The 15364-nt window shown below is 39.7% G+C and overlaps 1 protein-coding gene, 1 non-coding gene and 1 pseudogene across 2 annotated transcripts; 1 reads left to right on the top strand and 2 right to left on the bottom strand.

Annotated features, from left to right (window-relative positions):
• Positions 1-200: 200 nt before the first annotated feature.
• LOC113743930 (anthocyanidin 3-O-glucosyltransferase 2-like) lies at positions 201-2208 on the bottom strand (annotated as a pseudogene).
• A 7304-nt stretch (positions 2209-9512) lies between these two features.
• Positions 9513-9619, bottom strand: LOC113688731 (small nucleolar RNA R71). Its single transcript, XR_003448092.2, has one exon. It is a non-coding gene; the product is annotated as a small nucleolar RNA R71 (small nucleolar RNA).
• Positions 9620-10310: 691 nt separating this feature from the next.
• LOC140006885 (uncharacterized) lies at positions 10311-11534 on the top strand. The gene is made up of 2 exons (XM_072049555.1): positions 10311-10435; positions 10574-11534. Exons 1-2 carry the CDS (start codon positions 10311-10313, stop codon positions 11532-11534), a joined length of 1086 nt encoding a protein of 361 aa, XP_071905656.1.
• The last annotated feature ends 3830 nt before the right edge of the window (positions 11535-15364 follow it).

The raw sequence follows: 15364 nt of genomic DNA, 5'->3' as shown, positions 1-15364 counted from the left end.
GATTAGAATAGCAAAAGAAAGTGTGAAAGGGAAAACAGAAGAAAGCCTAAGAAGCAAAAACAGAAAAAAGCACCGACTTTCGGAGTAGAATTGGTTATAGCAGAGTTAATGGATATTAGTATTGGTTGATCTTCAGCTATGGATTTAAGAAAAAGAAGCAATTATGCAATACATTATCACTATTCAATTCTGACATACGATCATGGAATGTTATCTACTACATCTTCAAGAAAAAGCCTCAAGGAAGAAAAGGATGATCCTCCTTCATCAGGAGCCAACCTGCTCTTCTCTTTCATTTCCTTCACCTTCTCTCTGATTTCATTCTCAGGATCCATCAGATGTTTAATCCCTCTTTCAATCACATCTGCACTCAAAATCTCACTACTCACACCCAGTACGAAATCCCTTTTGAAATCTATTTTGATCTCCACTGCCATTGCCAAGTCTTTCACCATTAGGAATGCATTCTGCTGCTGCTCTGCATAAAGCGGCCAAGTTGCCACTGGCACACCGCACCAAACGCTTTCCAATATTGAGTTCCAACCACAGTGAGAAACAAAGCCCCCCACAGCAGGATGGGATTGAACTGCCACCTGTGGTGCCCATCCAATAACTTTTCAACAGCTGCAGTTCGCTGCAAGAACCCTTCTGGCAAGACTTCATCCAGGTTCTCATACTCACTTGGAAACTCAAAATTTTCTTTAGGTGAAGGCCTTCTCAATGACCAGAGGAATCGATATCCACTGCACTCGAGTGCATAGGCAATTTCCTTCACTTGGTCACCATCAAAACTACCTGCACTACCAAAGCAAAGGAACACAACAGAACATTTTGGCTGAAGATCTAACCATTTCATAATCATCTCAGTTTCTTGATTTTGACTATTGCTTCCCTTCAGATTCAATACAGGCCCTACTGCATATACTGGTGGGATGCTTTTATCATTGCTCAAGGCGTGAATCGCATGGGATTCCAACTCAAGGAAAGTGTTAATTATGATTCCCTTGGTCTTCCTGCATGTTTTTGCCTGATCGAGGAGCATGTCTTCACCTCCATCCTTCTCAAACAATGCAGATGACAAAAGTTTAGCTGGAACAGGATTGATGTAAGTAGGCAAAGCTAATTCAACGTCTGAATTCTCGTAATGGCTCACATCTTCATTGAGATCATCTCTCAGACTTTGCAACTGGAATAAAACGCCAAGCGTTGCAGCACCGCCTGGGCAAAATATGTAGGAAGGAACCCCAAATTCATTGGCTACATCAATCAAAGAGGTGCAAAACATGTCTATGACGATCCCACCAAGATGCGACGAAACAGAATTGGATATTTCAGCAAGAACCTCCCTCACACAACTTTTATGGTTGTCGATAAATCGATACAGAATCGAAAGAAAAGATGACAATTGAGAAGAAGGCTCTTCTTTGATGAGCTCAAGGTACCTTATGTGCAAATTCGGAGTTTCTACCAATGAATTTGTGTAGCTACTGACTTTTGGATCAAAGGGCAGCTTCATAATCAGAACGGTGATCGATAATCGTTCATCACGTTCAACGAGAAGCTTTGCTAGTTCAACACATGATACTAAGTGGCCAATCCCTGGTACAGTAACGAAAACCAGCTCTGCTTTTTTCATTTCTTTCGTTTTCTCTGCTAACTTTAGCCAATTGATTGAAAATGGAAATCCAACCTTTATCTTTCTAGTTTCTACTTAGCTTGCAAACGCATGCCACATGTATCTTATCCGTTTACATGAAAAGCAGATGTGATGCCTTTCACTAGTGAATCGAGCAGAAATCAAAACTACAATGTTTCCAGGATTTTTACTTGATAAATGTAAATGTACTATCAATAAATTGCTTTGTCATGTTGAATCGTGAAACTTTATTATCATTAATCAAGCTAATCATTAAACTCAATATAAAGAAGTTTGTTTCTCGTTTTGACATTTAATTATCTTTATTTAGGGTTAAATGCACTTAACTCTCTTCAATTTTATCTGCAGTTGCACTTTATGCATTTGAACTCATTATATAGGCATTTTGTCCACCTAGTTGACGTTTTAGAACAAAACTACTCTTACTATATAATGAGTTCAAGGGGAAAAAGTGCGATGCTAAGTAACATTGTGAGAGTTTTATGTGTGTTTATAACTTTCAAAGTTACAGTGTCCTTCATGGGGTGGATTTGGAATGGGAGAAGTACCATCCACTGATCCGTTCTCCAAAAAGTCCCATCCCCTTTCCCAGCTCCACTATCTCTACCCCCTGCACCCTACTACCTCTGGGGCTGCCCCCAGTCTACACCTCTAGCATTTTTATTTTATTTGTTTGCTTGATTTTAATTTTTTATATATGTGATGCACTAACAATGAACTTGCAAATAATTGTTTTACATTTATCCAGCGTGAAATAAAAGTTTAAAATTATTTTGATCCTGTGAATTTATTTCTGTACATATGATTTTATATAAAAAAAAATCAATTATCGTACTTTTTTTTATATATCTATAAACAACATCAAAATAGAAAAAATAAACTAACGTAACAAAATTATTGGTTAATCACAATAAATGAACAGGAAATATTACATTAATTTATTACAAGAAAATATCATGTTATTAATTTTAATATTACATACATATAGTTTTATTATATTGTATATTTTTACGTTGTGCATATAGAAATATATAATATTAAATTATTAGTGGCAAACGGGATAGGGGTATTTTTCCCGCCCTCCCACCCCATTTAAAGTGGTAGGAAAAAGATCTCCCTCGACCCTGTTGATCATGAATATCCGCCCTATTGTCATCTTGAATCCTATTTTTAAATTTATAAAATCACAATTAACAGTTGCTGAGAACCTCTAGTGATGCACTGCATCAGTAGTTGTTAGTATCAATTATTGGAGACTAGTTATAGGTTAAAGAGGGATAATGTAATTATTATCTTCATTACATCTCAGGTTGAAGTAGTTAACCAGCACATGTGACAGTAGGAAACATTCGTAGATGTTCTGGTACCATAGTTTTCTCTTTGACGTTTAAATATATTTGAACTTTACATTTGAAAATTTTTATTAATTTTTTAGATTTGAAGTATCTATTATTATTCATATTTGTTTTATATGCATAAGTTTGTCAGATGTGATTTCTGTTATTAGTGTAGATTTTAATATTTAATGAAAATTTGAATTGTTTTATAAAAAAATTATAAATCTAATCGTTAGAACAATTTTTACTATACTGTTCACAAAAATGTCCTTTCTTGAAAGCATTGCAAAAATTTTATTGTGATTTTTTACTTTTAAAACAGTAAAATCACCGCAATGAGTTGTTTCCACTTTCCAGACATTGCAATTGTGGACTTCCGGAAAATTCAACCCACTCATATCCAGAGAAAACCCACTTCAAATTGCGGGGATCCAAGATTTTGGAATATTAATTTCACATTCCTCGCTTGAGGTTTTTAACAATTTTATTGCCCTCCCCTACAGTTTTGAAAATATTATTAACCTCCCTGAAACTATTTTTCTTGAAACAATTCAGCTCAATTCAGAAAAAGACACAATAAAAAAATTGATTCCAGCAGAGAGAAGATTTTGTACTTTCACAAGTACCCCTTAACTATTGCTCACCATAAACAAGATAAAATATGCTAAATTACATTTTTATTTTTTGATTATATGCATGATCCAACTTATTCTTTTCACGTTCTAGTCCATTATTAGATATTAGATCAACAAGAAATTTCCATCATGCAACTACTCCCTCCGTCCCAAAATATTTGTCGCATTTCAGGACTCGCACTTATTTTCAACAGCGCCAAGATTTCAAATGTTTTGGTCTAATTTCCAGCAATACCTTTATTCAGTTTCTTTGCATTATAACTTGTCAAATGGCAGAAAGGTAATGGAGTGGTGACAAGACGTGTGGGACCCATACCTCAAGAATGTTTCTTGCTATTTTTTGGGAAAGTATCTTGCACGACCATTGTTTGCACTTGTTGTGGGACTCACGCGTATCAAGTGCAATTCTTGTAGTTTTTTGGGGTCCAACAAAAGATTAAAAGAATCTGGTATATTTAAGGGCATGAGATGGAAATTGGGGAAAGTTTTCATTGTCAATTGTGGTAAGTGACATTAATTTTGGGACAAACCAAAAAGTAAAGTATGAAACTTTCAATGGGACGGAGGGAGTAACAAATAACAGCTTTCAAAGTTTAACAAAAGAGATCTCTTTTCTCTTACCTTAATATGTTGTTATTACCACAATTTTAGAGGAATTAGACCCTGCCTTCAAGCCTCTTCAACCCTTAGTTTTGGTGAAATTTGATAAATGTGCATTTTACATATTTTAAGTGTGTTTTATTATTTTTATTTTGGTGTGTTTTAGTCATTTTTATAGTTAAATAACTAGGTTTCTAGTGGGAGTGTTCAACACATTTATATGGAAGCGAATATACTTGCAGATGCTTTGGCAGGTCTCCCAAATATGGGGCAATATCTCTTTGATTCCGTGTCTTAGCTGCCAAAACATATTCAAACACTGGCTTCACTAGATATTTTGATTTATGCAGGGATTAGATGCATCCATGTAAGGGAGTAGTACTCGTTATTTAATGCTTTTTTTATGTATGAGACGCTATTTCTTTAACAGATTTTTTAACTAAAATTAGGGGTGGTGTCCCTCCCCCATGTACGGGGTTTTGCCGGTAAAAAAAAAAACTAGATTTCTAGTGAAATTTGCATTTTGTGGTCCAATTATAAAAAATTGCATTTCTATGGATTAAAGTGGTAAAAATCATGTTTTTGTAGGTCTAATGGCTCAATCATCAAATGGGGTGAATTGAGAATATATTTGGGTGATTATTGATTATTAGAAATGTTTAAAGTGAACATGAATTGTAAAATGTTCGTAGGATGAGATGCAACCAAGTACAAAAGAAGAAAAGTTTGATAGTTTTGACACCTTTTGGTTTTTGAATATATATTGAGTTACAAGTATAGGATTGAGATGATTCTTAAACCATTTGAATCTAAGATATTGACCTACAGTTCTTATGAAGATATCAAAATTCAATTCATACATTTTCTTGGCTAAAAGGTTGAAATACCGTCATGTATTTTTTGCTTTCAAAAGCTGAACAGGGGATTGACTAGTTAGTGATTTTTTGGTCATTTCTCCACCTACAGACATCCAAGTGGGATGATTCCTGATGCATTCGAAAGTTAAGTCAAAGAACTACAATTTTAATGTTTTGCAAAAAGGCTAATTTGGCTTTTATCATTGAAAAAATTGCAGTTGAATTTGGTCAAAAAATAGAACAATATTGTAGATTGAGCAAAACAGTGCAAACCTGCTGCAACTTGCAAGAGCAAGTTGTAGACATTTCACACAAGTTTTTTGACCAATTTTTCTGCAAGAGAAAACTATTGGATCTAGCAAGATTTTTCTTGGAAAAGTTAAGGACAACTTTATGATTGCATTATGAGCACATTTTCTCCTCCAAATACATCTATAAATACCCCTTGTATCTCATTAATTAGAAAAGGAGAGAAGGGTAGAGAGAACTAAATAGTTGTAGCTTGGAAGATTGTCTTGCAAAATACAAAGGGTTAAATCCCACTCACCTCGATTAGCTTGGAAGAATGTCTTGCTAGGGTTCTTGATCCTTGCCTTCTATCCCTAGAGAGATAACATGTAAGTCTATTACTTTACACATGTTGATTGTTCATCACTTATTTCTTTAATACATCCCCTAGAGATGTTCAACCATAGGACACTTAACATTGCTAAACGAGTAAAGTTTGTATATCTAATATTTCCCTTTTAAGTAAGCTTCCTATTTTAGAAAGTTCTTTTCTTGGAAAGTTACTATTTTTGGAAAGTCTAAACAACTTTGGAAGGAATCCTAGTTTAGGTTAATATTCTTGGAAAAATCAATCATTAAGGAAATTTTAGTTAATTTAGCTAAGTCTTTATTTTAGAGAGGTCATGAATTAACTTAGGAAAGTTCATAACTTTGGTAGTCATTTATTTTAGGAAAAAAGTTCTTAAAATGTCAATGACAATTTCAATTTGATAGAGCAACTTTTGGGCACCTTTTGCACTGTTATTCTATCATAATTTTGGCTACTTACTGTGCTAAAGTAATGAGATTTTGCTCATATTTCATCTTTGTGTAAATTGTAGGTGGTTGGTGTTAAAAGTGATCGCGTGCGACAAATTTCCAGAAGACTCTTTGTTTCATGGCGTGCCTACGCCAGAAACTGAGGAGATGTACCAAAAGCCGGACCCGCGAGATTGGTAGTAGCAAAAAGTGGGCAATTAGGAGGTTAGGTGCACGTGGACCATGGAGAAGCATGGGATTAAAACCCCGGGACACAAGGCTTGCTTCAGACTTTTTTCTTCTTCTTTGGGCGGCGGCCACAAAAAGGAAAAAAGGCCAGATTCACGTCATATCAATAAGGGGAGCTTTTGCTTTTGTACCGTCAGACGTCTTTTTCCTTTGGTCTTCAGCAGCAATTAGCAAAGCCAGATTCACGTCAAATTGATACATTAACTTTAGTTTTCTTTTCCCATAGCGGTCAGACATTGTAGACTTCCGTTTGCTTTTTGGCTTTGACGCTTTTGACTCTTTTGCTTTTGCTTTGGCCTTGTACAATTTTCACTGGCTTTTGCGTTGTACTTTTCGGCTTCAGTACGAACACCAACGCAGGGAAAAGGAAGACTTTTTTCTCTTTCTTTCTTCGGTACTTCATCGTTCCAAATTCTTTGATGCTTGTGCAGATGGAATCAATCAAATCACGCGAAATTGATACGATGAGGAGCGGCTAGTTTTCTCCTCTACCCAAAGGTCGACGCGAAGACGCGGTCCATAATATCTGTGAGATCTAATCAAATCTTTATTATTTCTTTCAACTTGTTGCTATTCGTACGTTTCCTGAATTAATTGTTCATGGATATTTTATTAATTGAATATCAACGGCTGGGTATTTGATTTAATTTAATAGCCTACTGTCACATTAACTAAATTGAATCCGTAATTGTTCGTTTAGTTGATATCTAGTGACAACCACCATAATTGGCTTTATGTTGGGGGAATGCAAGATTTAAATTAAATAAACTCTCTTAGCATGTTTATTGGTTAGAGTTGGGTTCTTTTAGTTCTAATGCAACTGGATAATTAAATTCCTACGGTCGTACCTAAAGTTGTTTTCTGGTTAGAGAAGCAGTCAATGGTCGTATCTTGACTGTCGAAAAAGTAAGGAAGAACTGGCTGTTAGAGCTTGTTGATAGGTATAACCAACCTAGTGACGAATGAATGAAATATCTTTGCATCGATGATCATTTAATTGGACCGTACCTGAAAAGTTGATCCTTTGGGTAGAATTTTATTAATTGCTATTTTTAGTAAATTGTATTTGGTGAGTTAGCTTTTGAATTTTGTTTATTTTATTTTTATTTGCATTCCATCAAATCTTTCCCAATTTTTTTCTATTGACTTGGAGAGAAACAATTTCCTATCCATTCTCTGTGGAATCGACCCTACTTGCCATTGTACGCAAATTTAATATTTTATAGACAAATCTGATATATCGGATCAAGCAAACTCTTCGAGAATATGGTGAATCAAGTAACCCATTGCACACCTAAGATCTCTGCTCCAGTACTTAGATTTATTCTATAATTAATTGTGGTGGTAATTAGGACATTTTAGTAATTATTATTGCACAGACTCGACACCTATCAATTTTTGGCACCGTTACGGGGGAACGGTGTTTTAGTTAATTTTGTTTCTTTCTAAGTTTTTCTCTTTGAATTTGTCTGGCATCTTTCTAGTTTATGCCCCGTTCTTCTCGTACAGGTGAATTGATTTTCGACCCGGAAGTAGAGAAGACTGCGCGCCGAACTAGGAAAGAGACTAACAGCTCAGAGAGGAGCAATCTAGCATTGCATCTCAGGGACTGGATCCTGAGATTGAATCAACAGATTCAAGTGGTGAAAATTTAAGTGACCCAAGCCAAGAGGACATCCCTATGGCGAATGCAAGAACACTAAGGGAGTTGGCTGCTCCAGAATTGCCCCAGCAGCCTTTGTGCATCACATTCCTAATTTTGGCTGAAAATACCTCATTCGAATTGAAGTCAGGATTAATTCACCTCCTACCCACGTTTCATGGCCTCTCAGGTGAAAAACCCCACAAACACATCCAAGAGTTTGATGTGGTATGCTCCAGTATGAATGATACGAATCTCGTTGGTGAGAAGATTCGCGACCCAAGATCACTTGTTGGATTTGACTTCGAACGCAAGAAACGGTGGCAGCGGAAACCCTACGACCCCTCTAATCCCCGTGACTACGAACTTGTTGATATTATCTCAACCCGTAATCAAACGAATTAGCGAACCTCAGGCAAGTGTAGAAGGCGCCACAATTCAAGTGTGGTTCTTGAATTGATAAGCCAAACAAGAACACTAGAGTAAAACTCTAAATTGTTCAAGGGTTGCTCGAAAGCTATGGAGAAAATTCTCACACTAGGTTTTTATGATAAAAGTGTCTCCCTTTTAATGACGTAATGTGGTACCTTATATAGGTTACAAGTAAAACCCTAATCTAGTAAGGAAAAGGAACTAACTAATGACTCACCAATCACAATCACAATTAAGGCTAACTAATGGTCAGCTTATAAAGCTGGCCCAACATAATCCAATAAAAGCTAATTCACCAACTTAAGTAATAGTGAGTCTAGACTCTATAAATCGGATCTAACTCAACATGAGGTCTTGGACCGAACTTATTCCTACCAAATAAAATAGAAATCTGAAAAATAAACTACTAAACTATTACTAAAACTCATTTGCTCCTCCTCATACTCATTACAAGTACGCTTATATCTTTCATAGACGCACAAGGCACGAAAATGATCCATTTCCTCCTGAAGTGGATGAAACTCATGTTGTGAATGCTCGGAGATGGAACGTGTGGAACTAGAGTACTTGGTAGTAGTTCGCTTGGAACCCCTCCTCTTAAGAGGCTCGTTCTCTAAGAATTCTTGATGATATGAATGAGATGCAACTCCACGAGGCATGGTTAAGTGACCTGCAAAATTGGTTAGCAGAGAAGAGAAATTTCTCACAACACACAGGCTCACGTGTATGCACTCGTCACTCGTGTTTTCACTCTAATTTGTCCCTCAAGTAGTCCTCACCAAAGATTTTCTCACAGCCCCTTGCAAATCTTGAAGAAAGTAGAATTCTCCAAGTGCTCAAGTGTAGCTCAAAAACAAGTTTACGCAGTCCGAAACATGGCCCATAAGCGGCCCATATTTCATATCAATGAAGCCTCCAGGAATTACTGAGGAGCAGATTAAATTTAGAGCCTCCCCTTTCTCTCTCAAGGATGCAGTGAAGGATTGGTTATACTACCTACCCGTAGGTAGTATTACAACATGGGCCCAACTTAAGAAGAAATTCTTGAAAAAATTCTTCCCTGCATCCTGGGCTGCCAGTCTAAGAAAAGAGATATGCAGCATTAAGCAGTATCCTGGAGAATCCTTATATGCCTATTGGGAGAGGTTCAATAGGTTGTACACTAGATGCCCACAGTATCAAATTAGTGAATAACTGTTGATTCAATATTTCTATGAGGGCCTCCAGTCGTCTGATAGGAGTATCATTGATGTTGCGAGTGGGGGAGCGTTGGCGAACAAGACACCAAGGGAAGCATGGCTACTCATTAAATCGATGGCAGAGAGTTCTCAACAGTTTGGTTTCCGTGAGAGTAACCCTACCCGCAGGGTTAATGAGGTAGAGACGTCGTCCATTCAGCAGCAGCTATTAGAGCTAACTTCCTTCGTTCGATAATTAGCTATGGGAAACGGGCACCAAGCAAAGGCCTATGGAATCTGCACAAATGTGGACCACCCCACTGACTCATGCCCTATGTTGCAAGAGGATGGGGCTGAACAAGTGAACATGGGTGGAGGCGTGCCCGCGCCTCGTAGGCAGTACGATCCATACTCCAACACGTACAATCCGGATTGGAGAGACCACCCCAATTTCAGCTATGGTAATAGGCCACAGAATTCATTCTCCAACCGTCCACCAGGATTTCAGCAACCATGGCAACAAAAGTCTCAACCTTCGTCCTCCAACTCAGGAAGTTCCTTGGAGGAAATTGTCAAGAGTTTGACCACAACTACCACTCAGCTCCAGCAAGAGACTAGGACCCTGGTCGCAAGCACTATCCAATTCCAGCAGGACACCAGAGCAGGGATGAAAGACATGGAGACTCGAATGAGTTAAATGACAACTGCCATTAATCGCTTGGAGTCCCACGTTTATGAAAAATTACCATCACAACCTGAGACCAATCCCAGGAATGTAAGTGCCATGACATTAAGGAGTGGCAAAGAGGTGGAGGGACCTAAGTTGGTAAATTCGAAAAGCAAAAGTGAGGAGGAGATAGAAAAGGAAATTGAAGAAGAAGGGCATATTCATGGAGACCCTAAGATAACTCTTACTCCATCAATTCCTATTAAATCTAACTTACCTCCTTTTCCATGCAGGTTGGAGAAGACGAAGAAGACGGAGAAAGAGAAAGAGATCCTGGACGTGTTCAGAAAAGTGGAGATCAACATCCCTTTGTTGGATGCAATCAAGCAAGTACCGAATTACGCAAAATTTCTCAAGGACTTGTGCACCCCTAAGAAAAAGTTGAGAGGGGATGAAAGAGTAGCGGTGGGAGAAAACGTATCAGCCATACTCCAAAAAAATCTCCCACCCAAATGTGGGGATCCAGGTATGTTCACGATCCCTTGTAAGATAAGAAATACATCGATCAGGAGAGCCATGTTGGATTTAGGGGCGTCAATCAATGTGGTGCCGAAAATCATTTATGCGTCCCTGAATCTTGGGCCATTAAAAGAAACGGCCATCATAATCCAACTAGCCGACCGCACCAATGCCTACCCAGAGGGGCTAGTTGAGGATGTCTTGGTTCAGGTAAATGAATTAGTCTTTCCTGTAGATTTTTACATCCTGGATATGGGAGATGAGAAATCATTAAACCCGTCACCTATTTTGTTAGGTAGACCATTTCTTAGCACTGTCAGGACTAAAATAGATGTGAATGAGGGTACTTTATCAATGAAATTTGTTGGTGAAAGGATAAATTTTAATATTTTTTCGGCGATGAAATATCCAGGGGAATCTAACTCAGTCTTTGTTTTGAGTGTTGTTGAGCCTCTTGTGCAGGAAGCTTTCGAACTGAATGGTGAGGACGCATTGGAAGTGGCCCTAACCAAGCATCTTGAATTGGGTGTAACCCCTAATGTGAACATGTGGGATGAGTTACACCATGCAGTTGAGGCCTTACATTCACTTCCAACCATCCCTCCAAGGTATGAGCTTACTTCTCTTTTTGTGCCAGAAACTCATGTAAAATTATTGCCGTCAGTTGTGCAGGTACCGGAATTAGAGTTAAAGCCTCTCCCGAGACATCTGAAGTACGCGTTCTTGGGAGACTGAGAGACATTTCCGGTAATCATTTCCGCACACTTATCTCCAAGTCAAGAGGAAAGACTGGTGCGACTCCTTAGGGATCATAAGGAGGCGATCGGGTGGAGCATAACAGATATCAAAGGGATAAGTCCGTTCCTATACATGCACCGGATAAGGCTCGAGGATGATGTGAAGCCGGTACGACAGGCACAGCGGAGGTTGAATCCCCTGATGATGGAAGTTGTGAAAAAGGAGATACTTAAACTCCTAAAGGTGGGGATTATCTTTGCTATCTCAGACAGTTCTTGGGTGAACCCCGTTCAAGTGGTTCTGAAAAAGGCAGGAGTGACTGTGGAGGAGAACCAGGAGGGTAACATGGTTCCGGTTAGGAAAGCTACTGGCTGGCGTCAGTGCATTGACTACCGGGGGCTAAATTCTGTGACGAAAAAGGACCATTTTCCTCTCCCTTTTACTGACCCGATGATCGAAAGGTTAGCTGGTCGTGTTTACTATTGTTTCTTGAATGATTTTCAGGGTACTTCCAGATCGCGATAGCACCAGAGGACCAGGAAAAGACCACGTTCACCTGCCCATTTGGTACGTTTGCCTACCGTAGGATGCCTTTCGGTCTTTGCAATGCTCCAACAACTTTTCAAATGTGCATGGTAAGTATTTTCTCAGAATATGTTGAAAAAATAATCGAGGTATTCATGGATGATTTTAGCATATACGGGGATAGTTTTGATGAATGCCTTGATAATCTGGCTTTAATTATTAAAAGGTGCATAGATACGAATTTGGTTCTTAATTGGGAGAAGTGTCACTTTATGGTCGAGTATGGTATTGTTTTAGCGCATGTTGTGTCGGCTAAGGGAATAGAGGTAGATAAAGTTAAAATAGACCTTATTTCTGCTCTATCTTACCCCATATACATACTGGAAGTACGTTCTTTTTTTGGCCATGCAGGATTTTACAGGAGGTTTATCAAGGATTTCTCAAAAATCGGAACACCTCTGTTCAAGTTGCTACAAAAGGACATAACATTCGATTTCACCTATGAATGCAAAGTGACCTTTGATAAGTTGAAGGGGTCGTTGACGTCACCGCCCATCATTCAACCCCCAGATTGGAGCCAGCCATTTGAAATAATATGTGACGCGAGCGATTATACCGTAGGGGCCGTGTTGGGACAGAGAATAGGCAAGGCGGCGCATGCGATCTACTACGCATCGAGAGCATTGAATGGAGCCCAACTTAATTACTCCACGACGAAGAAAGAATTATCAGCCATTGTTTTTGCACTAGAAAAATTTAGGTCATATTTATTTGGTGTGAAAGTAATTATTTTCTCTGATCATGCAGTCTTGAGATACCTGTTGGCAAAGAAGGATGCAAAACCAAGGCTGATCAGATGGATCTTGCTCCTACAGGAGTTCAATCTAGAGATCAAGGACAAGAGCGGAGCCGAGAATTTGGTGGCTGATCATTTGAGCCGGTTGCTCACGAATAAGGAGGATCTGTCGTTAAGAGAGTCATTTTCCGAGGAGCAATTGCTAGCCATTGATTCATCGGTACCCTGGTATGCTGACATTGTAAATTTTTTGGTAACAAATCAATTGCCTTCAGGTTGGCCAAAGGTGAGGAGAGATAAGTTGAGAAATGACGCCAAATATTATATTTGGGATGACCCTTACCTGTGGAGGCAGTGCTCGAATAAAGTGATAAGAAGGTGTGTAAGTGCCGTTGAGTTCCATTCTATTTTGACTTTTTGTCATTCATTTGCATGTGGGGGGCACTTTAGGCCAAAACGAACAGCTCGTAAGGTGTTAGAAAAAGGTTTTTATTGGCCTACTCTTTTTAAGAATGCATTTTTGTTCTGTAAATCTTGTGATAAGTGTCAAAGGATGGGGAATATTTCTTGTAGAGACCAAATGAGTCAAACCCCCATATTGTTTGTTGAAATTTTCGATGTCCGGGGTATAAATTTCATGGGTCTCTTTCCCTCGTCTTTTGGTTTCTTATCATTCTCCTTGCTGTCGATTATGTTTCCAAATGGGTGGAGGCAAAGGCCACCCGGACTAATGATTCGAGGTGGTTGCAGAATTTATTAAATCTAACATTTTTGTCCGTTTTTGAATGTCGAGAGCTATAGTCAGTGACAGGGGCACCCATTTTTGTAATAAGACGATCGCTGCTTTGTTTCGTAAGTATGGCGTGCTCCACAAGGTGTCCACTCCCTATCATCCACAGACGAATGGTCAGGCCGAAGTGTCGAATAGGGAGTTTAAGTCAATCCTGGAGAAAATGGTACGGCCTGATAGAAAGGACTGGAGTTTGAAGTTGGAAAATGCTCTTTGGGCTTACCGCACCGCGTATAAGACACCGATTGGAATGTTCCCATATAGATTAGTCTTTGGGAAGCCGTGCCACCTCCCAGTGAAATTTGAACACCGAGCATTTTGGGCGCTTAAATGGTGTAACATGGACCTTATGGATGCCGGAGGACATAGAAAACTCTAATTACAAGAGTTTGAGAAACTAAGGAATGAAGCCTATGAGAATTCAGCAATTTATAAGGAGAAGAGCAAAGTCTTCTATGACCAACAAGTCTCAAGAAAGTCATTTGTCGTAGGGCAAAAAGTTCTCTTTTATCACTCAAGACTTAAGCTTTTTCCGGGTAAGTTGCGTTCACGTTAGATTGGTCCATTTGTCATTTCTAATATTTTTCATTATGATGCAGTGAAAATCCAAAGTCTGAAGATGGAGAAGAAGTTCATAGTCAATGGTCACCATCTTAAACCTTATTATGAAGGGTTTAATAGTGAGCAAATGGAGGTTATATCTCTTGATGATCCAAGTCGTGAGGTTTAAACAGCTGATGGCCATGTCTAGCCAAAGACATTAAAGGAATGTGCTGCTTGGGAGGTAACCCAAGAATTATAGTATTAGTTGTGGTCATTTTTCATTACTTTACAATTTTTCAGTTCTATTTTTCTATTTTGATTGTTTTTGTGGTGATGAACAGAAGACTAGGGGTTCCAATGCGTGCCCACGCCTTGGAAGGGGTACGCCAGGTCAACTGTTCAAATTGGAGACTAGCAGTTCCAAGGCGTGCCCACGCCCTGGAAGGAACTCTTTTGGACTTTGTTAAGATGCTACGGTTATAAAACTACAGTCTCCAAGGCGTGCCCACGCCTTCCAATCCTTTCGATAATTAAAGTCAAAAAAAAAAAAATTGACCAAGACCCTACTTTCTCACTTTTTTCACTTTTTCTTTGTCTGTTCTTGTCTAGTTCTTTCCCAATTCCCCTTGTCTACGCTTCACTCTTCTTTTTCCCTTAGGCTGTCGCACACTGCCCCTTCGGAGGTCCCCCGCCGTCGCGGTTGTGCGTCGCCGAATTCGTCCTCGCGCCGCCTCCCTCGCATAGCTCTCCGCCAACCAGAGCCGCCTGCCCACTCCGCCGCAGGCGACCACCAGCGCGCCGTCCCTCCTGTCGCCAACGCACGACTGCAGTGCCGCCACCAGATCCACAGCGCGCAGTCACGCGCGACCTCCCGTGCAGCAGCAGGCGCAGGCCCAAGCCGCGCTCCTTGCTCCGCGCACGTCACGCTAGCAAGCCGCGAGCTTGGCACGTCACGCTAGCAAGCCGCGAGCCCAAGCTCGCGACCGTCGGACGCGACCAAACGCGCAAATAGGCGGGCGACTAGCAAATCCAGCACGCAAAGCTCTCCACAGCACACTCGCGTGCTGCTCCAGCGCGCAACCGAAGCCTTCCGTCGCCGCCAATCGAGTGTCGCATGCCCAGCCCAGTCACGGCAGCGCTCGCAGGTAGCCCAACCACGCGCATCTTCCCCTA

This window comes from Coffea arabica, chromosome 5e (assembly GCF_036785885.1).
Source record: "Coffea arabica cultivar ET-39 chromosome 5e, Coffea Arabica ET-39 HiFi, whole genome shotgun sequence".
In the NCBI taxonomy this organism is placed as follows: Eukaryota; Viridiplantae; Streptophyta; class Magnoliopsida; order Gentianales; family Rubiaceae; genus Coffea; species Coffea arabica.
Note: the sequence above shows the minus strand (reverse complement) of the source record. Positions and strands in the feature narration are given on the sequence as shown.

Bases quoted from the DNA above. Each gene is read 5' to 3' on its own strand.
- LOC140006885 (XM_072049555.1), top strand. From the start codon at position 10,311: ATGACAACTGCCATTAATCGCTTGGAGTCCCACGTTTATGAAAAATTA. The intron at 10,436-10,573 runs GTTGGTAAATTC...TTTTCCATGCAG, and splicing joins AAAGAGGTGGAGGGACCTAA to GTTGGAGAAGACGAAGAAGA.